Genomic DNA, 27,866 nt, shown 5'->3' on the forward strand with positions numbered 1-27,866 from the left:
CAGTATAGGTAGGTACGTCGAGAGATAAATGTATAGGCAAGTAGATGGATGGATATATAAGTAGACAGACAGACAGATAGATAGATAGGTAGATAGATAGATAGATAAGGACAGACAGACAAACAGATAAAGACAAACAGACAGATAAAGAGATACAGATAAGAAGAGAAACACTAAAAATATCTGCAAATGCACCAGAGTTAGGTAGACTGGCCTTGAGGTAGGTTGGCACTAAGAAGGAAAGGGGGGGGTGTTGGCACTAATGAAAGTGGGTGTTGGCGCTTAGGGAGGTTAGTATACAGGTAGGTTGGCACACAGGTGTTCTCTGGCACCTAAATCTGTTGACATTTTGGGACACTTAATTGTGAGGAAGTCGATATGGGTTTGTGGTAGCATGTTTAGGGATGTGATGTGATACTAAGCATTTTTCTGTGTGTGTGTGTGTGAGAGAGAGAGAGAGGGAGAGAGAGACTCAGACTGAAAGACCGAAAGGCAATAGGAAAGAAGTAGGAAGTAGGGGTTGAGAGAAAGAGAGAGTTAAGAAGATGACTTGCGGAAAAGAACAAGAGCCTTTTTGTGGACCCTTTGAAAAACTAACACAACTCTGCGGTCGTAAATTGCCTGAAATGAATGACACTTATAAGGGGAACAAAAATAATATGACTTTCTTGGATCTCTCAGCGGCAGTAACTTGTTCATCACGACTGTCTAATTTTTGCTTCATCTTGTTGCCGTCAGACGATTTTATTCAGCTTAGGAAAATCTTCTTGAACTGGAGGGGTTAGATATAGCCTTAATTTACCCCTAAAAATACGAGACATCTTTAATATGTTAAATGCAATCGCCAGGTAGTAGCAAGAATAAATTGTAAAGTACGTTATCGCGGGGTGTTCAGGCTACCCTCAGACGATTTTGCATATCCGAGTGAAATCCAAGCAGTCAGGGTATCAATTGCGTTCAGTATTAATTGCTTCATTGGACACGTATGGCTTTTTAATTAGACGATTCTGTTCAGCTTAGAGGTATCTCAGTAATCAAAGTTTAACCCCTTCATTTCAGTCACTTCAGATTTTATTCTGCCTGTTTGCAGATGATTTTATTCAGCTGACGGGGAAACATTCTAGTAAAACTGGTAATGAAGATTGCATTTAACCTTATCAGCCTACAGTAATGTGTTTATATTGTATTCGTGATGTATCCAGACGGTTTTATTCACCTTAGAGGACTTTCCAAACAGGATGAAGTACATGGACCTCAGTAACCCCTTCACTGCTACGGGGCTTTCTTAAACAGTGAAATAATTTAACCAGCAATAAATAAGTAGATAAAAATAAATAAATAAATGAATAAAGCGCCACCTGATTCAAGGAGTTAGCCACTCAAGTAATAACAGGTTCAATAACGTCTCTTGCATTCTTTTCCTGCTTTCGCCAGACGATTTTTGTCTAGCCTCGGAGACCTGTATGTATATAAGACGGGGGTAGGAAGAGTGTCTGGTAACCCCTTTAATACGATGATTTTTTTTTTTTTTCTCAAGCTGTTTGACCTTGTTTTGGGTACAGTTGGTAGTGAAGGAGAGAGAGAGAGAGAGAGAGAAACGAGGAAGGCAGAAAGAGAAAGTAAGGTATGGCAAGGATATTTACCCCTCAGCCTTACGCAAGAGGAAGTCCCAGCCGCAACGCCAGAGCCAACTAAAGAGGGACCTAGAAAGTGAAAGGGTTGGTTGGGATGGACAGGGAAGGCCTCGAGCACCAACCTTGACATAGGAAAGGAAAAGTGACCACCAGACCCATTTTAGGCCACGGTACGAGGCCCTGAGGTGCTCCATATATTATACCCTGTTTACTCCAACTTGGTCTAAATGGCATCTCACCATCTAGAATATTGGGGTTGCAGCAAGAGAGTAACACTAGAATATGATGCTAGTCACGAAGAAGTACTCCTGGAAAGGATGTAAATCTAACACTAAAATATGATAGTAGTCACGAAGAAGTTTTGTGGAAAGGATGTAAAGCTATAGTAGTCACGAAGAAGTTTTGTGGAAAGGATGTAAAGCTAACACTAGAATATGATGCTGGTCACGAAGAAGTACTGCGGAAAAGATGTAGAGCTAACACTAGAATATGATGCTAGCCACGAAGTACTGTGGAAAGGATGTAGAGCAAACATTAGCATATGATGTTAGTCACGAAGAAGTATTGTGGAAAGGATGTGAAGCTTTATTGTCTAATTTTGTCAACGAGCTACGTGAAACAAGCTGCAAAAGGACAAAAATCAGGGCCAGTGTAAGGTAAAAGGACTGCAACAAGCATCCATCACCACGCGTGCTACCTATTTATGCAGATGATTTACTGATGTGCTTGGATGGCAACTTACCTCCCTTAAAGAGACGAATTTAGACAGAGGATTGTTGTACCAGCATGACACACTTTTTATTTGGACATAGCTCTTCCTTTCTGTCCCTTAGGATTCATTTCAGCCTTGCATCACTTCTTCAGCTTACATCTTCATCATCATCATTTTATATGTTTACTTATTCATTCATTTATTTCGACTGTTGACATGAGCAGCATCCAGTCTCCCACCACTGCCGTGATACGCTAAGGCTTTCACATTTAGAGTTGGTGTTATCCGGGTAGTGAAAGCGTTATTATATGTGTTAACGAGACCTTATGGAAGAACATTCACACACACACACACACACACACACACACACACACACACACACACACACACATATATATATATATATATATATATATATATATATATATATATATATATATATATATATATATACACACACACACACACACCTTCGACCATAATATGCTCATTCGTGTGACCTCAGTACATAGATATGGTGTGAGAATGTGTGTGTGTGGTGTGTGTGTGTTTGAGAATTTAAATATGGTATCTTTCTTGTTCTCATTAATAAATATTTGGTGCAAGCCAATAATTTTTCCTTTTAATTAAGTGATATGAATATTGTATCTCTTATTAACGATTATATTCTTCGGAGGGATTTCTGCGCGTTGTGGGAAAATTCTTAACCAGCATCTTTCTCCACGTTACTGTATTGGAGGGTAGTTGTCATTATATATAGCTTTTGTTTTATTATTATTATTATTATTATTATTATTATTATTATTATTGTTATTTGTTATTGTTATACTACTCTACTACTACTACTACTGCTACTACTGCTACCGCTATAACTACTACAACTATTATTATTATTATTATTATTATTATTATTATTATTATTATGCTCCTTTGTTCCATGAATGTTTTTCATTTCTTCACCAAGGGATTAATTGCCTTAAGAAAGTTTTCTTTGTCTCCTCTCAGCAATTTTTCAGGTTTCACTATTATATTTTATCCATCCGTTGTTGTTAGGCAGTCATAAAGCTGATGAATTAAAAAGAGTTTAATAGGAGGAACGAACAATGTGCAGAGAAAGACGTGAACAGTATTTGGAACCTTTTATTTATTTATTTATTTATTGTCGACGGAGTTACTGTTTTGCAAGTGTACGTGAAGTGCATATACAAAGAAAATATATGAATAAAAAGTGTATATTTGGTTATGATTTTCAGGTGGAGGCAGGATTCCAGAGGCTTGAGTGAGGTGTGAATGTGCGGCGAATTTCACGTGGCGTGTTGTTGATTTTTCTTCAGTATTATGCATTCTCTGTCTTCGATTGTGGGTCCTAATTCACCCAGGCTTTAGGTGTGAATAACAGCGGAACAAGAGCTTGGTTGATGATGATGATAATGGTGGTGGGTGGTGGGGTGATCATGGTGAACTTCCTTCTCTCTCTCCCTTCCGATATTCCTCAATCTTAATACTTACCATATATTCCCGTTACATTTTGCTGTAGTTCAAATTGCTAGTTTCAGCTGTTTCTCAGCCGTACTTTAAATATTTTTCCATTCATATTTTACTTCAGATTTTTTTCTTTACGACTTTCTCCCTAATCTAACACTCTTCCTGCTTAACCCAATCGTAGATTATGATTTGGGATGAACAGTTAACGAGTACAATTTTCATCGAACTTTACTATTACGATGAATTCTTACATCGTACCCTGAGAGTCTCGGGTACGATTCCAGGGTCAGTATTTATAAACCTTCATAAGCCTGAGTCGAACGTATGATAACTTGTTAACCCTCTCGTGCAAGGCGGAAGTTGTGGTTTTATATTCGTATTCACAATCACTCGAGTTTGTGTTGTGTCTAATTGCTGCCAAACAGTTCACCGTCACACCAGTGTGTCAGTGTGTAAAATGTATGACCAAACAGAATGGCGATTGTAATGGTAATCCTCTTCTGTGGACACCATCGTAAAAATTGGTTAAGATCCTGTATGTGTCCTCAGCCAGAGTCCGGTGTATATGATTTTAAAACACAAAATGCGACTACACAAAATTACCAAGGATAATGCGCTTTATGAAGACTATACTCATTTTACTCTAACTTTACTCAAAACTGCCATCTCTCCAGCTTGAATGTAGAGCTGCAACAATGAATTTCACGCTAAAATATGTTGCTAATCACAAAGAAGTGCTATGGAAAGGATGAAGAGCCATCGCACTACTATCTACTACCGAACCATGTTTAAAAATCTGCAAAAGAACGAAAATTTGAGTTAATTAAAAAAAGATACAGTTTATCGTTGGAGTTAGGTACGATAGTAAAAATATATTGCTGGTCACAATGATGTGCTATTTGTAAGATTGAAGAACTGCTGCAGTTTCTTTTCTGCCACCGAGCTACGTGAAACGAGATGCAAAAGGACGACTCAGCCCTTTTTTTTTTTTTTTTTTTTTTTTTTTTTTTAAGTATGGGTTATCGTTTTAGTTAGGTGAGATGGTTTATAAATATGTGTGCAGAGTCCTTTAGGGTTCACTTTCGCTCTTACAGCGGCACTCTGCTCTGCTTTGCTACGCTATGCTCTGTTGTGCTTCTCTGCCCTTCTGTTTTACTCTCCTCTGCCCTGATTTGCTCTCCTCTCCTCACCTCTGCTTTACTCACCTCTTCTCGCCTCTGCTGTAGACTATTTGGGGTGACGCAGCACGGGAGGCGATTAGCACTGACTTGGTTTTATGGCATGGTTACACTGTTGTGTGTAATTTTTAAATAAGTTTTTAGGCACACACACACACACACACACACACACACACACACACACACACACACACACACACACACACACACACACACACACACACAAGTGAATATGTATGTGTATTTGTTAATCTCTTTATGCTGTACTTCCTTTTTATCTCCCCCAACAAAGTTGGAGGAGGTTATGTATTCATCTGTTTGTTTGTCTGTATGTCCACACGATATCTCCAAAAGTTCTTGATGAATATTAGTGAAATTGTGTGGAAGGGTGGGCCATGGACCAAGAAAGAATTTATTAAATTTTGGGGCGGATCTGGATCCTGGCATGCCATTGCGGAGGTTTCTAGTCTATCTTTGTTTACATGTGCTCTACGTCCCTGTTTACTCGTACATGTGTTCATTTAACATGTTCTTGACGTCCTTGCCTGTTTTCGTTTACCTGTGCTTTACGTTATTCCTTATCTCGTTGCCATATATGACTCAGAAACTTAGCACATGAAAAGTGATAGTTGCAAGTGTTGCCGGTCTTTCCACACTTGGTGAGTTCTGTGAAATTTTTGTCAAGTTATCTTCACATTCACTTCCACAGTTTCTCATCATTGACAGTTTCTCATCACTGAAAATACGAGTGCCTTTTAATAATACCAGTGGGAAAAAAAAAAAAAAAGAACGGAACGTGAATTTACCATCAGGCTTTATTTTACTATTTTGTGCTCGCCTCGAACGAGTTGAGAGATACAGACAGTATAACCGGGTTTTCATCTGAGGGAACTGGGCCACTCTCACAACCAGAATGCCAATTTGTGAGCGTGAAATTCGATGGACCTTAGATATGAGGTAGGAATGAGTCCCCTCGGCATTTACTCCCCGTAGGCTATATATCTTACAGCCCGATTACACTTGGCCATCAGCTAATCTGCTAATGGGTTACGGATCTTTGTCAGGTGAAAACAAACCGACTGAAGTCATGAAATTTGCAGGGCATTTGTCTGCATTGCTCAATAATGTCAGGACTGGAGATACGATCTGCATCTTGCGTGGGATGCCTAATGTTAACCCCATCCTCCCTTGTGCATAGTTTATTTAGTAGAGATATTAGAAAGTTTTCTGTTTGTCATTTTGTGCGTAATTTATGCATTAAAAATATTCAGAGCACCAGGTATGAAGACATGTTACATTAGACCGTGGTTTACATATCCACTACTCAGGTTTCCCCACATTCACTGGCTGCTCCATACTCCTCCCCATCTACTTTCTCTCAGCCACTCCCCTTCTATTCTAGTTTTAGGTAATACATGATCAGTTATCTCCAGCATCTTTTTAGTGGTGTACAGTAAGTGTGGAGTTTGTGCATGTAGCAGGAGGATAGAAATTGTCCCTAACCATTGAAGTTCGTCATATATAACTGAAGACATCCCATCAGAACAATGTTGGGGTCTCATCATCCACCAGTAACATTGGGTCTACCAGTATTTTAGTCATGCGTAGACAGTAACTTCTTTTAAATGGTCAGATCTTCCCTAGGTGATTCCGCGCGTAGGGCCCCCCCCCCCTCCCCCGGTTCATTCAGTCCTTTGTCAATGCCCACGCGCCAAACGAGCGCTACGTTGAATAGTTTTTTTAGTACTCAGTAAGTGCACAAAAAAAGGTGAAACCATCTCAGAAGGTGGTAGTGCGATCGGATACTGCCACAGCCAATGGGTGAGTGTAGTGGCCAATTGGGTTTCCTTTTGGTCAACGGTAGTCCTTCAAAACAAATCCTGCAACCATAATCCAAAGAGCTTTGTTGTGTAAACTGCACATGCAGTAAGAAACTACTTCAACAAGAGTAAATAGGAAATTTGAAAAAGAAAAAATGTAGGAAACAGGAAGAATTCAATTGGTAGTTTTTTTGTGGCTTAAAATAGTTATTAATAAAAATGATGGAGTAAACGTGCCAAAAACAAACACGACTGGCGTAAGTCGCCTCGTGCAGCATGCTTTCATAATTACACAGGTCTCAGGAACTGGATTTGAACATCATTGTAGATAAGTTTGTCAGAGTTGTATTCCATTAACTTTCATCACATTAACATTAAAACGGCCCTTATTGTTTTCTAAGGCCAGACTTTGGTAAAACGGTTAACAAGTAACCTGTGAAAGACTCATTTCGATAGCAAATATGGAAAGGCTGCATCTGTTTGGTAAATACACCGTTTTGGCAATTTGTAAGGTTAGGTTAGTTAAAGCGCTCTTATAGTTCCTTTGGTAATTTTGCAAAATTGGTTTGTTTGTGTGCCAATTGGTCGTGTTTATAATCCCCAGTGGTCTTGTAATGCTTCATGGGTTAAATTCCAAAGAAGTGATTGTAAGTTCTCAGAATTATGCAGTACCTCTTTATTCCACCATGGAATTATAAGCTCTTTCTCTTTTGTAAGCATGTTACAAATGTGTTTTTATGCACTTAGTGAATAAGGAAGTGGGGAGATACTCATTTCTCCTATATCCATCCTTTATTGTGTAAAAATGAACTAACCTAACTGAACCAATTTTAATTTAGAAACAATTATGGGCTCAAGTAGGAGCTGGACGATTCCCACTCTTGTTACAGTATTTACTAAGTACTGTACTTAAAAAGTGCATTTGCAATGGATGTGCATAGAAGTGATATTGCTTAAGACTGTGTAAACTAAATGGTGAACTTGTTAATTTGTCCCTGTTAATTCAGTGTAATTCCAAAATAATACTGTACTATGACATGAGGTTCTGGCCTGTAATAGAACCAAGGGGATCAGACTGATATTTTGCCCTTTAATGTACCATACTAGATTATGGTCACTTAGTTGTTAGTCACCGACCACACCCTTGGGAGAAATCTAATTTAGGAGAGGTTTCTCATTCTTCCTGTCCTTCCCTCCTTCTATTCCTCCATTGCATTTGAACTTTGACTTCTACCACCACCACATGGTGGTCAGAAAGTCCAATCTCCCAACCTTTGTATGCTCTTGCATCCATTACGCACCGTATTCTCTCATCCACACACACACATAATCAGTCATTGCCTTCCATTTGTTCAGTTCACCACCCACCTTTCTCATCACTCGCCATATAAACCTGTGGACCATTTTGTGTCTAAAGAGGGTTTTGACTATCACCAACCCCCTCTCCGCACAGTAAGTGTCAGTCCTAATTTTGGTACAGTACCGTTTAAGCAACGTTGGGTCTGGTTAGTACTTGGATGGGTGACCGCCTGGGAACACCAGATGCTGTTGGCATCCCTACGTGTCAAGTGGGGTTGGTGGAGGATTAGTGCCCCTCCCTGTAAAACAATTAACTCTAAGCCCTTGGCCACCCCGTGTGGGATACATGGTGTCTGGCAATGAATGAATGAAAATGAACCGTATACAGTATTGCTTTCATGGTTAGGTTAGGCCCTGTTAAACTTGGTCTGCATGTAAAATTGTTGGTGAACTATAATACTGTAACTGGCTTCAGAATTACTGTATACATCATCACAATTTGTTAAACCTAATACTGTAATCAGGCTATACAAGTACAGTATTTTATAATTGCAAAAAGTCAGTAGTGGAGAGGGAGCTTCCTTAGTTTTCCCCAACTTCATGCAGTGGGTAATATGGAACTTATATTTGTGTATGATGATGATGATATACTGCATATACTTTAGCTATACAGTATATACTTGTGCAGTGACATCTTTCTCTTTATAATATGGCTGCCACTGGATTTTTTTTTTTTTTTTTTTTTAAGAGAGAGAGAGAGAGAGAGAGGACCTCTGGTAGTGATGGGACAAATTGACGCTAATTATTCTTGTAACAGTTAAAATTGGTATAATTAAAAAGACATACCTTATCATAATGAATGGGTTAACTTCCTTACTAGTAGACATCTCACCTGTGGTAAATGAGTTTATCTGACATAGCAAAAATGAAACATAAAATGCGTCTACAGTACACACAATACTCAAAGGTTGGACGGATTGCGTTTTTAATCCCTTGATATTGCAGTATTTAGCAATGGAAAAAGGTATCATAGTACTGTAGGTAGTAAAATAAGGACAAGTATAATAAGAGAATATGATATTACCATGTATTGTAGTTCAAAATACTATTCAGGGGGCAGTACGGTACTAATACAAATTTAGAGTTCGAGCAGTTGTATGCCAGCTCATAAAGTTTTCAGCATACACAGCTCCATTCACAGACACCCTTAATATGCATGTCTCATACTCATCTTTTGTTCTTGAGTTTCATGTACAGTATTTGCATCTTTATGGATTTCATTTTTTCATTGATTTAAAAGCTGATGAAAAAGGAATGTTCAGAAATTTGTCAGCTAACAGATGGCAGTAGCACAGTGTACCATACAAGTATTTGTACAGTATTTTGTATTTTTTTAATAATACTAGGTATAATTGATTGGAATGATTAATCTAGTACTTTACTGCTGCATTGAAATTAGAGATGTGGCTCTTGTGCTGTTTTCCCCCATTTTTGCTGGTATAGGATATTAATGTACTGCAATCCTATTTTGTATATTCATTGCCTGCGTCTTTTTCCTGCATCTTTAATGAAATCTGTCCCTCCTTGCAGCTGTTTGACCACCTGCGCTCGACGGCTCCTGAGGTTCTGCAGAAACTGGTGGCAATACAGGGGGACATCATGTTGCCAGGCCTCGGAGTGTCTGCTGAGGATGCTGCCACACTCACTGCCCGTGTCTCCGTCGTCTTCCATGCAGCTGCGACTGTGAAATTTGATGAGGCACTGAAATTGTCACTGCAGATGAACGTACTTGGCACTAAACGCCTTGTAGAGCTCTGTCACCGCATGGATAAGCTTGTGGTGAGTTAGAGGAGAGGGAAGCCAAGGATGTAGGTGAATAGCACTGAGAGAGAGAATTGGTTAATGAGTTTTTGTTAAAATAACTGCATTAGAAATACCAGTAATGTATATGAAATAGATAAGAAGCATTTTTTATGATAGGATTAAATATACCTGATTTACCTGCTCTTCCTTTTATCATTGTTCCACACCCTCTCTCTATTTATTATGTCGGGTGATGTATAGTGCATCTTTTAATGAAAATACATACAAAAAGTGCAGATAATTAGACCTGTTAGTTATCATGCGTCTGGAGACTTGAATGATGAGTGATTTGAGTGTCTGGTCCCTTTCACTGGTCATGCTATTGATATTTCTCCTTTGTCATTCTTTTTCTTTCCTTGCTTTATGGGTTCTACCTCACTTCATCCATAGATAAGAAAAAGTAAGTCAGTTAAATGATGATCTACAATGTGTATGTGTACATGCATGCATGCATGTGTGTGTGTATGTGTGCATGTGTGTGCATGCAAAAACTGCAAAAATATGTATTGAGGACTAAGTTTTGGTCAGCAGTCACATAAAGTGAAGTGAGTGGAGGAGCGAAGGTGAAGGGAATGACTGGGAGGAGAGAGTGATTATGTAAAAAAGACAGTTGGAGAAGCGAATGAGAAAGAGGAGAGAGTTAGAGAATGTAGGAGTGGAGAGGCTTAAAGAAAACAAATGAAAAGAAAAATAAGAGGTGAAGCAAGAAATGAAATTGTGTTGAGTGACCCAGTACTCTCTCTTTTGTGTATGCAACTTGTCAACTCTGTCTTTCTTATTCTGTTTTTCCCTGTGCAACTCCCATTCCTTTAAATTCATTTTGTCCAAGCATTTTGATATGACTGGATCATGAATTTGGCCTCATTCTTCAGTTTTCTTAGAAGGGATAAGTTTTGCAGGTTCCCCAGGTCCATGTAGTTATGACAAAAATGAGAAGGGTCAGTAATAGGAGGAAGGTGTTGGAGAGTGTATTGTATATCAGAATGGAAGGTAGTCAGAATTCTATCTCAGAATGTTATTATTGTGTATGTACTTCTTCTTCTTTTTATAACCACGGCAGCACCAGGGATTGATAACTCATAGCAAATGATCCTTGACCTTCTTCAGTGCAATGGTTCATTCCTAAGCTGAATACAGTAGTATTACAGGGTATCTCATGCTTTCCATTTGAAAGAAGGAAGTTGCTTCCCGTCCGATCAGCGAAGTTAAGCAACGTTGGGTCTGGTTAGTACTTGGATGGGTGACCGCCTGGGAACACCAGATGCTGTTGGCATCCCTACGTGTCAAGTGGGGTTGGTGGCGGATTAGTGCCCCTCCCTGTGAAACAATTAACTCTAAGCCCTTGGCCACCCCGTTTGGGATACATGGCGTCTGGCAATGAATGAATGAATGAAAGTTGTGATGATTTTAAGTTACCGGTAAATATTTTAGCACTAGAAAGATTTAAGAAATTAATGTTGTCATTGTATTGAAAGTTATACAGTACAGTATTGAACATTACTATACTTCTAAACATTTCATTTGGAAGGTCCTCTTACGTGAACTGAATAATCTCATATTAGGAAGAATAAAAAATGAAGATTTGATTATGCTGAAGGGGTTAGCATAAAAACTGCTGACAATTATCTTGTCAAAATACTGAAATGATTAGCTTGAAATAACACCCATGGTCACATCATGAAATGGTACTGATGGAACTACATATACAGTACACCCTCATTACTCTGTGCGATATCATGGTATACCAGGTACAGTCATTCACTTTTATGACCAGTTAGAATTTATTTATTTATTTATTTATTTATTTATTTTTATTTTTTTTTTTTTTACTAGTGTTTTTTCATGTATGCAGTCACTGTGGTGCCTGATTTCACTTTATATGATTGTTGTGATGCTGGATTTGTTATAAAATTGATTAAAAAAAAACAAAAACAGCCCAGTTGTAACATAAGGGCATGCTGTAACATCATCATCATCATCATCTTGCCATTGCTAATTTCCTCCTGTGGTATGGGTTAAGTTAAAACATTCAGTCACCTCAAGGATAAGAACCCTTGTACATAAAACACATCTATCCTTGTCCATAGTGTGGTACTGTTTCATTAAACCACTATTATCACATTGTCCTGAAGAGGGAATCAAACTAAGGGCCTTTGTATTTGCAGGCACTCGTACACGTATCAACGGCTTACTGCAACTGTGACCGAGAGGAGGTGAGGGAAGAAGTATACCCGCCACCCACTGACCCTTACAAACTCATACAGTTGGTTGACTGGATGGATGATGACACCTTCAATCATCTCACGCCAAAGTAGGTCATGTGATTGACTGTATGTGGAGAATTAATCATTAATACTTGCTTATCTTTGTGGTGAACTTTTGTAGCTTGTTAAGTGCATGAATTATGACACTTTCATTTATCTCATGCCAAAGCAGGCCATGTGATTCAGTGTATTGTGTAAGGTAAGGTAATCTTTTGATGTGTCTTGATGATCTATTTGTTGGCAGTTTATGAATAGACATTTGTTCATATGATTAGACTAATGTATGGTACACATACAGAATGATAGTCTAATTTGTTTTGTCCATATGTATCTATCTATCTATCTATTGCCAGACGCCTCAATCCCGTTTGGGGTGGCCACAAACAAATCGCCTTCAAGTCGCCCTGTCCCCCGCCATTTCACTCCCCTGCTCCCAACTCACACCCCCCTCTCTCATATACCTCTCCACCCCATCTCTCCATCTCATCCTCGGCCTCCCCCTCCCTCTTTCCCCCACCACCTCACTCACATTCACTCTCTTCGTCAGTCTTTGACCCTCCATCCTCTCCACATGGCCAAACCACCTCAGTGTGTTCCTCATAACACTTCCTATCACATCCACATCAACACCACAACGCTCCTTTATATCCTCATTCGTCAGCCTGTCTCTCCATGTGACTCCACAGGCTCCTCTTAAATAACTCATTTCCACGGCTCTCACTCTTGACTTGTGTCCTTCCAACCACGTCCAAGCTTCACTTCCGTACGTTAGAGTTGGTATCACAATACTGTCATGTAGTAACTTTTTCACTTCCATGCTCACTTCCCTGTTTCTTATCACTGCTTTCAAAGAACCAGCAACCTTTCTTCCCTGCTGTACCCTTTCAAGCACTTCACCCTCCAAACCTCCATCCTTACTCATCACACTACCCAAGTACTTAAACGTACTCACATTTTCCAATTCCTCACCATCCAACCTCGCTGTACATTCACTGACTTCACCTCTCTCAAAGACCATCACTTTACTCTTCCCTACATTCACCTTTAGATTCCGTTTCTTACACACTCTCTCAAACTCATCCACCAAGCCTTGCAGCTCCCCTTCGTCTTCACTCAACAACACGTATCATCTGCAAACAACAGTACAGGGAGTTTCCAAACACTATCCTCTCTCACCAGGGCCACTCCAACATCCACTGCCCTACCTTGTACCTCTTTTATTACCCCATCCATGTACAGATTGAACAACCATGGAGACATGACACATCCCTGTTTCAACCCAACTTTCAAAGAGAAAAATTCACTTAGTTCACCATCCACACGCACTGCAGCCTTTGCACCATCGTACATACTCTTCACAGCATTCAACAACTTCCCATCTATTCCATATATTCTTAACACTTTCCACAATCCTAGTCTATCCACCCTGTCATATGCTTTCTCCAAATCCATGAAAGCCGCATACAACTTCTTTCCCTTCTCTAGAAACATTTCCACTAAAGATCTGAGAATGAATATCTGATCTACACAACCTCTTCCCTTCCTAAAGCCTCCCTGTTCTTCTCCAACTAATTTCTCTGTTCTTTCTCTAACTCTGTCAATAAGTATCCTACCATATACTTTTCCTATTATACTAAGAAGACAAATGCCCCTATGATTACCACACACTTCTTTTTCCCCCTTTTCCTTTGTACAAGGGAATAATTATACCTGACTTCCAATCCTCCGGGACTCTACCTTCCTCCCAGGCCAATCTGCACATCTTCCACATCCATTCTACTACTATCTCTCCCCCATGCTTCAGCATTTCACCACACACTCCATCAATTCCTGGGCTTTCCCTGATTTAACTTTCTTCATTGCTTCCACAACTTCTATCCTACTGATTTCTTCCTGTCTTCTCACCTCCCTCCTTCTTCCAGCCATTCCCCAGCCATTTATACTCGCATTACTTCCATCCTCCACGTTCAACAATTCCTTAAAGTGTTCTCTCCATCTGCTCACTTTTTCTCCCTTCTCCACTAGTAATCTACCATTTTTATCTTTCACTCCCCTGCTAACTCCACTTCCACCCTGTCTTACTCTTTTCACCTCTTTCCAGAACATTTTCTTACAGTCCCTCCACTTTACACTCAAATTCCTTGCAAATTCCTCATCCACTCTCTTCTTACTCTCTCTTGCTAATCTTTTCACCTTTCTCTTTCTTTCTACATATAACTCTCTCTTCCGCCTCTCAACTTCTTCCACGCCCCTATTTCTTACCCATTCATTGTATGCTTTCTTCTTTTGTGCCACAGCCCGTTTCACCTCTTCAGTCCACCACACTGTTCCTTGCACCCCCCTCCGTCTTCTCTTCCTTCCACACACCACATCACATGCTGCACATATTTCTTCTGTAAATATTCTACACACACCTTCCACGTCCCCCATCTGCTCCAACTCATATTTGCCCAATCGTTCCTCCACTTCTCTCTTATACTCTGCCTTTTTCTCATCCTCTTGTAACCTTTCCACTCTCCTTGCAGCTACTCCTTCCTCTCGTCTTTCCCTTCTTCTATTCCTCCATCTTACTTGAACTTTAACTCTGGCCACCACCAAGTAGTGGTCAGAAAGTCCACTCCCCCAACCTCTATAATCTCTTGCATCCAATATACAACTTCGCATCCTTTCATCCACACACACATAATCAATCATTGCCTTCCTTTCACTCAATTCACCACCCACCCTTCTCATCACTCGCCATATGTATGCTTTTTGTTTTTAGTGCTCTTAAAGGACCCACCAAACAAATAATTTTTGTACTCGAGATTGCATTTTTTCCCAGTAAATTATGACAAAAGTCACATAAATTACCTGCTGAACTATGCAACACCTCCACACTCTTGCCTTCTTGAAAATATGTCTGAGTTGTTATGTTGCAAGAATTGGAGGCTCAAGTTCAACTTGCTCTTTCACATGACTTGTACTTGAGTTTCTAGGTGGTGGTTGTTAAAGCAGTAAAATCAGTGTGTATTGCTGTCTTGGGGAAGTTGGAAGAATTAGATGTTGTACCAGTATATATTTAGGTGTGCAGGTGAGATGACATGGGATTTGTTTGCAAACTATTAATCTTGAAATTAAGTTTATAGAGACTCATAAACTTTGTTTACATCCTTCTAAGCATTTGTTTGGTTGCTGACTTAGGCTTCAGCAGAAAAATTCCTGTAGTATTGTTTCACAGAATTATATTTGAATAGGAGAAAATTGCTATTTTTGATGGTAATCATATAACAAGTAATGAATGCTTGGTGGTCATGGTTTATGGCAGTCATACCAGATGTCATCCATGAGGGGTTTAAGGGAATTAATTGGGCTTTATTGCTCACATAATGCCTTTCAGGGGTGAATGACTAATCACTTCAGCCTTAAAAGCTAAGACTGAGTGAGCTAGCTGTAGGGGCCTGTACCCCTGAAAAATTTGTCATGTCAGTTTTATTCTTTGTTTGTGCATTACCTACAGCAATGATTGCTCATTAATTGCTTGTTTCAGCACTAGTTTTGCATGGTATGGTAAGATTTATGATTACATGTTTCATAGTATTTGTTCAGTGCACTGCTTATCCGTATGTTTATCCTGGATTAGCATTTAACCTGAAGCAGTCATAATATTCATTCATTCATTCATTGCCAGACCCCATGTATCCCAAATGGGGTGGCCAAGGGCTTAGAGTTAATTGTTTTACAGGGAGGGGCACTAATTTTTATTATTATTATTTTTTTTTTATGATAAATACCCTGTTCCACTCTACTTCCCCTTCGTGCAAACACTCAGCTGTGTTTTTCTGTGTCATTGCACTGGGCCAGTTCTCCCCAGCTCACTCAGCTGCTTCACACTTAGCCTGCTATTCTCTTTTCTGTTCAGTTTATATAACTAATCCACTACAGTCCTTCTTTACAAATCTGTCCCATCACACACTCACTACTGCTTTTATTTGCCCATCTTTGCCCATAAGTGACTGCATGCCTACATAACTATCCCCACATATAACTCTTCACCCCCAACACTGTCCATGCTTTACTATCTTATGCCACTGTACATAGGAATGTAAACTTGAGTCATTGCTACTCAGTATACAACTAAGAGTATCCAGAATTCTCACAGTCCTTAGTCAGTTGACCCAGTCTAAGCCTCCATTTTATCTCAGAAATGTACTAGTAGATTACTATTACACTTCTCAGCTTTGTGCACTCACCCTCAGATAACAGTTATCACACACCTTCCCTTGTTCACTCACTAGTCTTTGCAGCTTCCTTCCTCCCCATTCCCAACATGTAGTTTATCATCAGCAGATAAGAGTGCCAATACATCCTACTTCACACCAAGTACTCCTCCTATCTACAGCTCTTACTTTTGGATAATACATCCCTACCTTGATTCCATCCCTAATTGAAAATCCCAGTTCAACCCCCACTTCAGTAACTACCCCAGACTCCTCATATAAAATCTGAAGTGCTTCCAGTAGTCCACCACCCATACCACATGTCAAGCACCTATTCTTGTGCCCATCAGTTTCATGTAACACAAACCTGAATCAGTTCTTTGATTTTGTCAACTGCCATATGTCACTTTCTCATATTCTCACTCATAGTCATTTTATTCTTGACCTTCCCACCTACCACTTCATTCTTGCATCTGTATAGCTACCTTTTCACCTCACAAGCCATATGACTACTTCTGCTGCCATGAGTAATTTGCAATAACAGTATTAATGCATTGTGAAATCAGTGATGCAGTCACAATAACCAAGTCTGATATTCCTGGTATTGCCTCAGTTTTTATTGTAGGTAAATGTAGCCAAGTCATTTATATCCAGCTAAGGTTAAAATGGGTGGACGGGAAAACAGGAAAGATCTTGAGTTCATAATTTCTCTAATGTTTGGATTTCATAGTTGAGCCCATACTCAGGGGGAGGCTGTCTCGGTGTTATCTGAAATGTTAAAGAATTAAAGATATCCACTCTTTCTCGTGTTTTCCCCTACCCCTATTTTATTCATTTGTCACTATGAATCAGTCACCTTGTCAGGTGATAATGGTATACAGTTTTAAAGTTCCAAGAGCATGGAGACAAGCAAGGAGGTGTTTTTTTCATGTTAAAGTTGGGTATGTTGTAGAGTGCTCTGTAATGCCAGGATTTAGCAGTCATTGTTTGTTACTTTTGCAGACTATTGGGTTCGCGGCCAAACACGTACACCTACACCAAAGCTCTGGCTGAACATGTTCTGGTCAATGAGGCAGCAAACCTCCCCCTCACCATTGTTAGACCATCTATCGGTATGTTCCATCATTGATGTATTTTGAATTTCATTCATTCAGATGGTAAATGACTTCCTGATCCTGCTGCCATTGTAAGCATAAACTTATCATTATTCCTAATGATCATTTTTACACATTTCAGCATTTTGCATTCCTCAGTCAGCCATTTTGTAATTTAAAAGGCAATGGCTAAATCTGACCACTGACAGTAGCATGAGAGAATGAAGGTTAGTGAGAGGGCAGTCGTAACATTACCAGATTCAGGAATTAAATACTTTTATACATTCATACATCCTCTTACACATATCAAAGCCCTTCTTAATTGCCAAATTGATACCTTTGTTGCTGTCACATAAACTTGAATTAGTCTGACAGAATTTACTTCGTGAAGAATGTCAAAATTGCCTATTGCAGCATCAATACCCTTGTTTGTGGTTTATGATGCAGTTGTTTTTTATATTCCTTACTAAGCATTCATCTTTTTACACCTTACACAGCACAGTGCTGGTATACTGGTACAGTAGTCATAAAACTGTCGAGTCTATATGTATATACAGGTACTGTGATGCTGCATTTTGTGTAGGATGTATGCTAATTCTGAACTTCTTTTCAGGCTCATTCTTATTTGTTAATAGGAAAAAAAAAATTCTTTACTATTGTTACCTTTTCTTTATGTTTCATGTTGTTTCTGGTATGCTTGAAATACAATTTATAATGTGTTCCATCAATTAAAATAACATTGGAAAACTAGATGAGGTTGAAACTTGGAGAGGTTATGAGAGTTAAGATCTGGAAAGGTGTAGTTGGTTGTGTGTACATGTAGAGACCATTGACCAAACTAGCATACCATATGTAGGTCTTTCAGTTTTTGACAGCTCTTCATATGTTGCTGTCATCAGCCATTACCTTAGTAAGGCAGTTATACCAGAAGTCCCCATTTAATTTTCCTCAGGAGAAGTTTATTCTATATGAAACATAATCTAATAACATGTTTTTGTTTCCATTCCTGAAAATCACACAAGAAGAGGTCAAAGTGTTCATCAGAAACTGCCCCTAATGTTTATATAAAATTAAACTGTTATTTGATATTGTGAGTGAGGCCAGAATTGGAACCAGTTCCTAGCTGAACTTGGTTAGTGGTCCCACACATTCAGAATCCTGTTGCCAATAGTTTAGTAACACATACTGCACATTACTTTCTCTTCCTATGGTGGTTCATTTTCCCTGTTGTTTGCATTCTTGTTTGCATTCTTCACCAGACTTTGCCTAGTTCACTAGTTATTGCAGCTGAGAGTTTACATAGTTCTGAGCCAGCTTAAAGCATGTTTAAGTTAATTACAGGATGAGTGTATGTCTGTAACTGTATTATGTGTAGAATGTGTTGCCTTACCAACATCTTGAACCCCTACTGCCTTCCCCAGTTGCTTGGATGGCATGTAGGGTTGGGCATTACCCTACTGTTGAAGGTACTCCACACCAAATTTGCCTAGGTGTGCTGTCTGTCCTCGGTGATGGCTTTGACTGTATGTGGGGTGGCCATTGTGGTGGTATGTATTCAGGATAAATAGGGTTGCGTGTACAGGGTCAAACTTGGTTACCTTCAGTTAGACCATTGTATATCTCTCCCAGCTCCTGCTCCCTCTCCCTCATCATTCTTTTTAATGTATATTTTCATTGTTGCTACATCTGCCTTTCCTTTACTCTGTCACCGCACCCCGTCATCCTCTGTGTAGGTGATGTTAAGGAAATAGAATTGTTTGTGTGTCTGACCTGTTATTGCACTCCAGATATAATGGTTGTGTTTAAAGGTGATCCTTTCTAGTAACTTTCTGCTACATTGTCCCCCCCTCTTAAAAAACGAGAGAGAAGAAAAATACGGCACCATACTGGACACCGTATGATATGTCTGGAAAACATTCACTACCCAGCAGTACTCTACACAAGCATATATACAAGGACATGACCACCACAGCTATCCAAAATCTTCAGCAAAACATAATGCTGGTACCTAGCATGTACTATATAACTGATTCAGCACCATTTTATGAATGTTTGCTACTTTCAGGTTTTTCTGGTGTATCTTGGCTTACTATCTATCTATCTATCTATTGCCAGATGCCTCAGTCCCGTTTGGGGTGGCCACAAACAAATCGCCTCCACGTCGTCCTGTTCCCCGCCATTTCACTGCCCTGCTCCCAACTCACACCCCCCTCTCTCATATACCTCTCCACCCCATCCCTCCATCTCATCCTCGGTCTCCCCCTCCCTCTTCCCCCCTCCACCTCACTCACATACACTCTCTTCGTCAGTCTTTCACCCTCCATCCTCTCTGTCTCCATTTGTAAGCACAATTATCCAGGGCTGCTCCTGCTTGGAACCAAAGTGGCTCCTTCGGCCACAACCATATAGTTTCAGTACATGTGCATTAGGAAAGATAATGTTGTACTGAATGTATCAGTACCTAGTCCTCTGTATATGTTATAGAAGGCTATAACTTGAGAAGTTAGATAATTATATTAAATATTCCCATCTGGTTGTAAGTAACAATCTTGCATTCATTTTTACGTTTAGGTGGAGCTATTGTTGCAAAAGTAAAAACAAGACTGGTCATACAGAATACATATTATGTTTTATATATGTAATTTTACTGGCCATACTAATGATAATTCTCCCTCATTTGTATTTTTTGCTTTTTCCCCTGGATCCAACTACACTTTATCCATAGATGGGAAAATAGAGGTCATGATAATGATGATGTACAAGGTATTGCATAATAGTAAAACTTGTAAACATTTTCCTTTAACCCATGGATTGCAAGCCACAGCTCAGGCTGGGTAGTGTTGTGTTGCAAGTCACAGCTCAGGCTGTGCTGGCCGTGCATCACCGTTAACTACTGCACCCCTAGCAATCTTTCGCACGGCGCCACGCAAAGATGGAGAGAGAGAGAGATTTGTTTCTTTTCGCCAGATGATGCCCTGGATGTTTATCTTCAGGTTTATGATAAACAAAAACTAAAAAAAAAAAACTTCATTTTTTGCACACCACAGGATGGGATAAAAAAGGTAATTGCACAATCCTCAGGTTAATTTGTGCCTTTCTCCACAGTTGCGGCAGCATGGCGAGAACCATTGCCTGGTTGGGTGGATAATCTAAATGGCCCCACAGGATTGATAGTTGGGGCAGGGAAGGGAATGCTGAGAACCCTTCACTGCCACGGCAAGCTGGTGGCAGATCTCATCCCAGTCGACATACCCATCAACCTCCTCATTGTTGCAGCGTGGCACACAGCAACACACAGGTATGCATCCATACCATCAGAGTTTTTACCACTTGAGTCAGATTGTGTACTATGTAAGTTTATTCGTGCCACATCCAGGCAATTATATTCAATTTAAGAGAGTCGGCCAGTACTGGAGAGGTTAATGAAAGTTATATCAAGCACCTGCTGTTCAAAAAAGTCTCTCCAAAGCTAAATAAATCTGGAGTTATAAAAAATTAAATATATAGTACACTATCATTGTGAAGGAGATAAAGTGAAAGTGGTACCATATTTAATTGTGCAAAGTCTGAATGTTGCATATGTCCATCCACCATCCAAACGGGTTTTGTTCAGTCAAGAGCATAGAGGCCTGGGCTTGGCTACTCAGTCTAGATATTGAAGGCGAGTGACCAGTTGCTAACCGTAGAGTGGCATTATGTGATGGATAAACCTTGACCACTCCTCAGAAGTAACCTATACGGGCCACATCTAGTCAGTGTCGACCTACAATCTTGACTGGCATTAAAGGGGAGGGGGGGGATATGCACTTGAGTACACATTGGGAAGGCCTACCCTTGATCTCCCAGCATGCATCAGAGAACTTCCCTGGTTGTAATTACTCAGTTGATTTTCACGTAGTAGTTGCATTCTAAAGTGGTGTATTAAGATTTTTGTGCAAAAAAAGTCCATGAGGTGGATGATTAAGCTAGCTGAAATACACTTTTGTCCCCTTATGTTATGCACAATACTGTACTGTTCAGATTTGCTCCTAGTTAATGTGCATTTGTATAAAGCAGCTACCATATAATTTTGACTTTTCCCTTTGTTTAATTTAGTTAATGTGTTCAAGTTTAATGCAGTTCCCATTTCATTTTGACTTTTTTTCCCTTCACTGAATATCATCTCTCCACAGGAAAAAGGCTTTTGTAATAATTGTATCTGAGTTTGATTATTTCACAATTATCTCTCTTCACAGGAAAAACGAACTTGTAGTTTACAATTGTGTGTCTGGAATGGAGCGTCCAGTGCGATGGGGGGAGATAAATGAGCATGGAATGTCAGCCCTTCGAAGAAATGCCATGAACGATGTTGTATGGTATCCAAACTTGCACTTCACTCAGCACAAGACCTTAAACACCATATCAGTCCTCCTTCAACACTGGCTACCTGCATATCTCATGGACGCTGCTGCTAGACTTGCGGGGAAGAGGCCAATGTAAGTTTTGGTTCGAAGAATTAGGAACTGGGGAGGTTTGGTACCAGAAACAGAACCATTGCAGCAGAATTGCCCTTTAATGTTTTGTTTTTGTTACTGTCAAATGATACTATTCACCACTGAAGAGGCCTCTGGTAGTGTTGAGTACTAGTTTGTTAATGCCTTCAACAACAGGTTGTCTTTTGTACATTATTCTTGTTACTGCAGAATTATGCAGCATAGGAGAGACCTCTGTACATGGTGAAGGGGTTAAAAGGGTTGAGTTCATGTTTGATGTGAAGAGCTTAGAAGTTCGGTTTTGTGATGGAAAACAGGTGGAATGCCAAATGTGTAAAGTAAATACAGTTGTGTGAATGTGGAGAAATGATGCAGCTATGTCTTTATGTGGAGAGTTCAAGAAGTTTTGTGTGCAGGGCTAAACTAGCTGTCGGCTTGTGTGAAGTGCTCAAGGAGATGTAATACAGAATCAAATGATGCTACTGGTATTGGAGACACAAAAGTGTGTTTTAAGATGTTCATTCATCCATCTGTCATCCAATCCTATGTCGTCCCATGAGGAAAGTAGGAACCCGGGACTAGGCAATTTGGTCCTGACATATTTTAAGATGAGAGTGACCAGCCTCACTCATTTCTGGGTGGCGTTACATGAGCAGTAAACCCCAACTACCCCTTTGATATAAACCTGCACCGGCTTAATCCGATTGGAGTGCCTTAACAACCCACTAAACCACCAGGTGCCATAATTTGGTTATATGGTTACCACCCAGCATAGTAAATGGTTTCCTGGTGTACAGGAAACCATTAGGCTTGTCACTCAGTGTAGAGTCACCCACAGATAGAAGGGAAGATGAAAGAAAGGAGCAAGACAGAAGAGGGAGTGTAAAGCACCCGTAGGCAGGAAAAAGAGGAAAGAATGAAGGAAAGCAAGACAGAAGAGGAAGGATAGAAGAGAGGAAAGGGCAGACTCTCAAAGCAGCACTACATCGAGTGAGTGGATGGTGAGTGCCCCCTGTTAAAGAGGATTTTATGCTGTATTTCCATCAAGAAATGAATTGCACTTATTTAGTATAACTGATTGGAATATTGTTTAATTATCTGTCTTGCCTTGAACCACCAAGGGCATAAACTGAGTTGGCAGGAAAGATGCCATTAAGTGTAAGACCCACAGAATGAAGCATTAAGAAGCATTACAAAAAAAATTGTTTGGGGTGCAAGTGTTGAAAAGACTAAAGAAACTTTGAAAAGTGGATCAACTGGGAAACAGGATATGGAACCATGATTTGAGAGAAGCAGCTGAGCAAACTTCATAGTTGATGAAAACAAATGTTGAAACTTTTATTTTAGAGAACTTGTCTGTCAAACATAGGGAAGAAAGAACAATACCCACATATGTTGGGGGGGGGGGAATCTATTAAGGGTGGAAGTGGGATGTTTAGAAACCACCTCATCTTAACATAAAGATGGGAGCTTATCATGTAATGTTTGTGTTGCAAGTAGCTTCACATTTTGTATAACTAATGAAGATGGGAGGTTGTATCTTGGACATCTTTTCATTTTTGATTCATGTTTTTTAAGAGGTCACAGAGCTTTGCAGTAGATTTGTTCACCCCCATATAAAAAGTAAATTTTGGATTAGGTTGTTAAATACATGAAGAGTGAATAAGGTTGTAGCAGTCTCAGATTTTCAGCCGATACTATTGCCAACTGACCAAAACATTTGTTCTATTGGTAAGTCAGTGGTGCCCTTGATAATTGTCCACAGCAGTCACTGGTAGAGTTATGTGATAAAGTTGTAGGTCACCAATTGCAAGATGCAGTGCTGCATTTGCACTGAAACTAATGATGATAAGTCCTTTTCTTCTTTTATTTCTTTGATTTTCTTTTTGTATGTAGTTATCTGGTAATTCTACACAGATGGCACCTTACGCATTTTATGTCACATGGCTGGATGCAGGATTCTTTACAAAGTCCTGTTTCCTGTTACCAGAGTAAGCTAACTTCTTTGGCAGTATTGGTGAAAACATGCATGAGGCACTTCAAAAGTGAATAAAATTGGTAGTAACTTGAATAATGTACAGTACCAAGAACTGTGGACAGAATTCTCGCCATCTGAGTCTTACTAACACTACATCTTTAACAACTTTTGTAGTACAGTAGCTGGAATAATGTACTGTATCAAGAACTATGGGTAGTATTTTTGCCATCTAAGGAGGTTTTCTAGCACCTCATTCTTGACAATTTATTGCTTTTTGCAGCTTATTGGTCTCTTGTTTGCCTTTTACAACATCCTAACAGGGCTCTTGCTAACTGCCGATGGTTGCGAGCCATTTGACTCCTAAGGTTTCAGATTTACGAGCCAAATAAATTTTTAGTAGCCAAACTAGCTACAAGCCGAAATATTTTACGAGCAATAAAAATATTTATTTACACATTGTGATGATTAGAATCATAAAATGAGGTTTCAAACATTCCCAATGGCGACAAGGAAAGACTTAATAATCGATCACAACATGTTTTGTTCATTTGAGATTTATTTTGTAGTTTACTCCTCGCCAAAGTGGATGTATTTTCTCCTCGCCAAGAGGGGACTTGCATGTAAAATTTGTTCGCTGAAGGGAAAAAATACTCGCATTTGCGAGCTGTGGCTCACCAGACATGAGCCCTCCCTAATGTCAACACAGTTTTCATTAGTACCATGAAAGTGAGTACTGTATTAACGTGCCAAATGCAAGATTTTTAACTGAAAGGAAAAAATATGGTAGGGGGCTATTTAACTGACAAGAACACAACTGCTCAAGCGGTTACTGGAGTTTGTTCTGTAACCCCCTTGAGTGTGAGTGGTGCCTCTTATGTTGAATAAAATTGTCTGTTAGTAGAATGAATATGATGGATTGTGCTCTTAAGGCAAAATGAATATTTTTCATTTTGTTCACCTTTGCAGAATCAGCAGGACAGTGTTGCCCAAGATAGAAGGCCTGGCTGTTTAGTCTTTAAAGTTAGAGAATTGATGGTAGCAAGAATAAAGACTGATGAAGAGAGTGTATGTGAGTGAGGTGGAGGGGGGAAGAGGGAGGGGGAGGCCGAGGATGAGGTGGAGGGATGGGGTGGAGAGGTACAGTATATGAGAGAGGGGGGTGTGAGTTGGGAGCAGGGCAGTGAAATGGCGGGGGACAGGGCGACTTGGAGGCGATTTGTTTGTGGCCACCCCAAACGGGATTGAGGCGTCTGGCAATAGATAGATAGATAGAAGAATAAAATTACAAAGACAGTATGAAAGAGATCAGTGAAGATTGGTTCTGACCCTTGTGCCAGAGTGGATCGCTTGAGGTTATAGCATAGTTTGATGGTACCAAATATAGAATATATATTGTTGTTATTATATTGACTCTGTCGGATATGTTTATGTGCAGCTGCAGAATGTGGTAAATGTTTTTGGCGTATCAGATAGAGCCAGAATTCCGTGGGCTTGAATGATGAGTGAATGGAAGCGTGGTCCATTGGATTGGGCACATTTGGGCTGTCTGGATGTTGGTACTCCTCACCCTGCCCTAGGGTGGGAATGGAGGTCCAGATGATGGTGATGTTACTGTATGGAAAGGGTCATCGGGTGATTTGGATAAAATATGTTGATTACATTCATAGGTGTGAGTTGTAATTGACTAAGGGTTGTGGGGTCTGAGGATTTATTAGAATTTCATCCTGCCCTTGGAAATGAGGTGTGTAGGCAAATGATTCTCATCCATCATTACGGTATAGCATTCTTCTTCCTGTAGTATTCCACATGGTACAGTACATATGAGTATTGCACAGGTACTTTTACCCAGAAAAGTATCCTTACTATGTAAACACGGAGTAGAGCAATTTGAGCAGCGTTGTGGCATTCCATATTTCCTCGTCTCTTGTGTCGAAATGACTCGCGTCTCTTTAGTAAGGATACTATTTTGAGCAATAGTACATGGGATGGGTATTTGGGAGGGTGAGTGAGTAAGAATTAGGTTCTATTAAGGGAGTGACATCAGTGGTGAAAGTCAGTACATGCTGAATGTGTGTGGATGTCTTTGATGTGTTGATAATTAGGGTGTAATATAGTGCTTATCTAATTTGTGTAAAAAAGTTCAGATATTTAGTTTGGTAACTGATTACATATTGTTTTTCTATCCATGATAATGTTAACAGCTAGTTCTGTATCACTAGTCATCGTCTTCAGGGTGTTTTGAGGTCCATAGCAAGGCCACCAGACTCCATTACTATATAAAGTAGAAAAGTAGACTGGAACTCCTTGAGTATGAACTAAATAAAAGTACACTATTTGGCAATTGCCAGAAAAAATGGAAAGATCTTTTCTGGCTAGGAAATTTGTGGAGGTAAAATCCTGGCTCTTTGAGTATGAAAAGTCTCTACTAAAATAAATGTGATTGAATGCTGGTAGACAGAATAAAATAATTCACACAACTAGTATTGAAAGGTCTAGCTGAATAATAAAGATACTGTAATTATAACTCACCATGATGATGTTTGTGGAAAACAGCTCTGTGTTTTACATTTGTTTTGCTGTATTTTTATGTAGGTTTTTCATCTCAAGTCTTTATCCTGTTGTCACTTGGAGTAGCAAAATCTAGAGCTTCCATCCATCCATCCATCATCCAATCTTATGTTGCCCCATGAGGAGCATAGAAGCCTGGGGCTAGGCAGTTGGTCCTTTATTTGGGACATAGATTAAATGAGAAGACTCAGTTTAATTTTACCCATTCTGTATTCAGTGAACTAAAATATAGTACAATACTTTTGATCGCCCAACAGGTACAGTAATGAATTTGGTGTTACATGATTCCTACATAAAATCAGACACTTGTTTAACAGCTCCACATTCCTTTTTCCCTCAGCATGGTAAGGATCGCTCAGAAGTTGGACCGTGCAGCTTCCTGCCTAGAGTACTTTACAACCCATGAGTGGCGTTTCTCCAATGACAATGTGCAGAATTTGTGGGCCCAGCTTAGCCCCCAGGACCAGCACACCTTCAGCTTTGCCTTGTCAGCCCTTCACTGGCCCACCTACATGGAGCAGTACTGTCTGGGCACCAAACGCTACGTCATGAAGGAAGAACTTGCCACTCTGCCCTCTGCACGCAAACACCTCTCAAAGTAAGTTTCTTGCCCTTGCACAACTCCAAGTAAGTAAGTTTTTAAGTAGATAGTTCTTACTTAGTAGTTCATGGGATACTCTAAGTATAATCTCCAGTCCAAAGTAAGTTCTTTCTTGTTCACCAAGATTTTTTTAACCCTTATAAATGTAAATAATATTGAACCTGTCTGTAAATTGTTCAGGAGCTAGGTTTTCACAAGTTTCAGTGTCTTCATAGCACTAAGCTATATATATATATATATATATATATATATATATATATATATATATATATATATATATATATATATATATATATATATATATATAAAAGCCCATTTTCCAAAGCTCATGACTTCCACCCGGACCAGATTTGTTGTTAATATAAAATTTGTGTTGTGTTTGATATTCATGAGTTAAAACCGTGTGTGGTATGGTAATATACTGTACCTGCTAGATCATTAGAGTTTTAATATTTGTGTGATTCCTGATGCTTCTTTGAGTACATTTTGCTGATTCAGAAAAATCACTAATCCAAGCACAGTAGCCCAGTTCCTCAAGCACTGTGGATAATCGGTTTTCAGCCGTAATAGTCTGTCAGAGTGGCTGCACTATGTCCTTTTTACTCTAACTTAGCCCAAAATTGCCATCTCCATCTTGAATGGCAAGTTGTAACGGTAAATTAACATGACAATATGGTGCTAGTCAAGAGGAAGTGCAAT

The 27,866-nt window shown here is 39.6% G+C and overlaps 1 protein-coding gene across 1 annotated transcript in view; it reads left to right on the forward strand.

Annotated features, from left to right (window-relative positions):
• Positions 1 to 27,866, forward strand: part of LOC145411583 (putative fatty acyl-CoA reductase CG5065) — a 91,085-nt gene that overhangs the window by 32,555 nt on the left and 30,664 nt on the right. The window contains exons 2-7 of the mRNA XM_080281595.1: positions 9,719 to 9,967; positions 12,157 to 12,302; positions 17,457 to 17,566; positions 20,654 to 20,846; positions 21,784 to 22,023; positions 26,907 to 27,164. Of these exons, the coding sequence (XP_080137721.1) occupies positions 9,719 to 9,967; positions 12,157 to 12,302; positions 17,457 to 17,566; positions 20,654 to 20,846; positions 21,784 to 22,023; positions 26,907 to 27,164 (1,196 nt within the window). The remainder of the gene's footprint in view (positions 1 to 9,718; positions 9,968 to 12,156; positions 12,303 to 17,456; positions 17,567 to 20,653; positions 20,847 to 21,783; positions 22,024 to 26,906; positions 27,165 to 27,866) is intronic.

This window comes from Coenobita brevimanus, chromosome 90 (assembly GCF_032717465.1).
Source record: "Coenobita brevimanus isolate Jiangsu-jjx chromosome 90, ASM3271746v2, whole genome shotgun sequence".
In the NCBI taxonomy this organism is placed as follows: domain Eukaryota; kingdom Metazoa; phylum Arthropoda; class Malacostraca; order Decapoda; family Coenobitidae; genus Coenobita; species Coenobita brevimanus.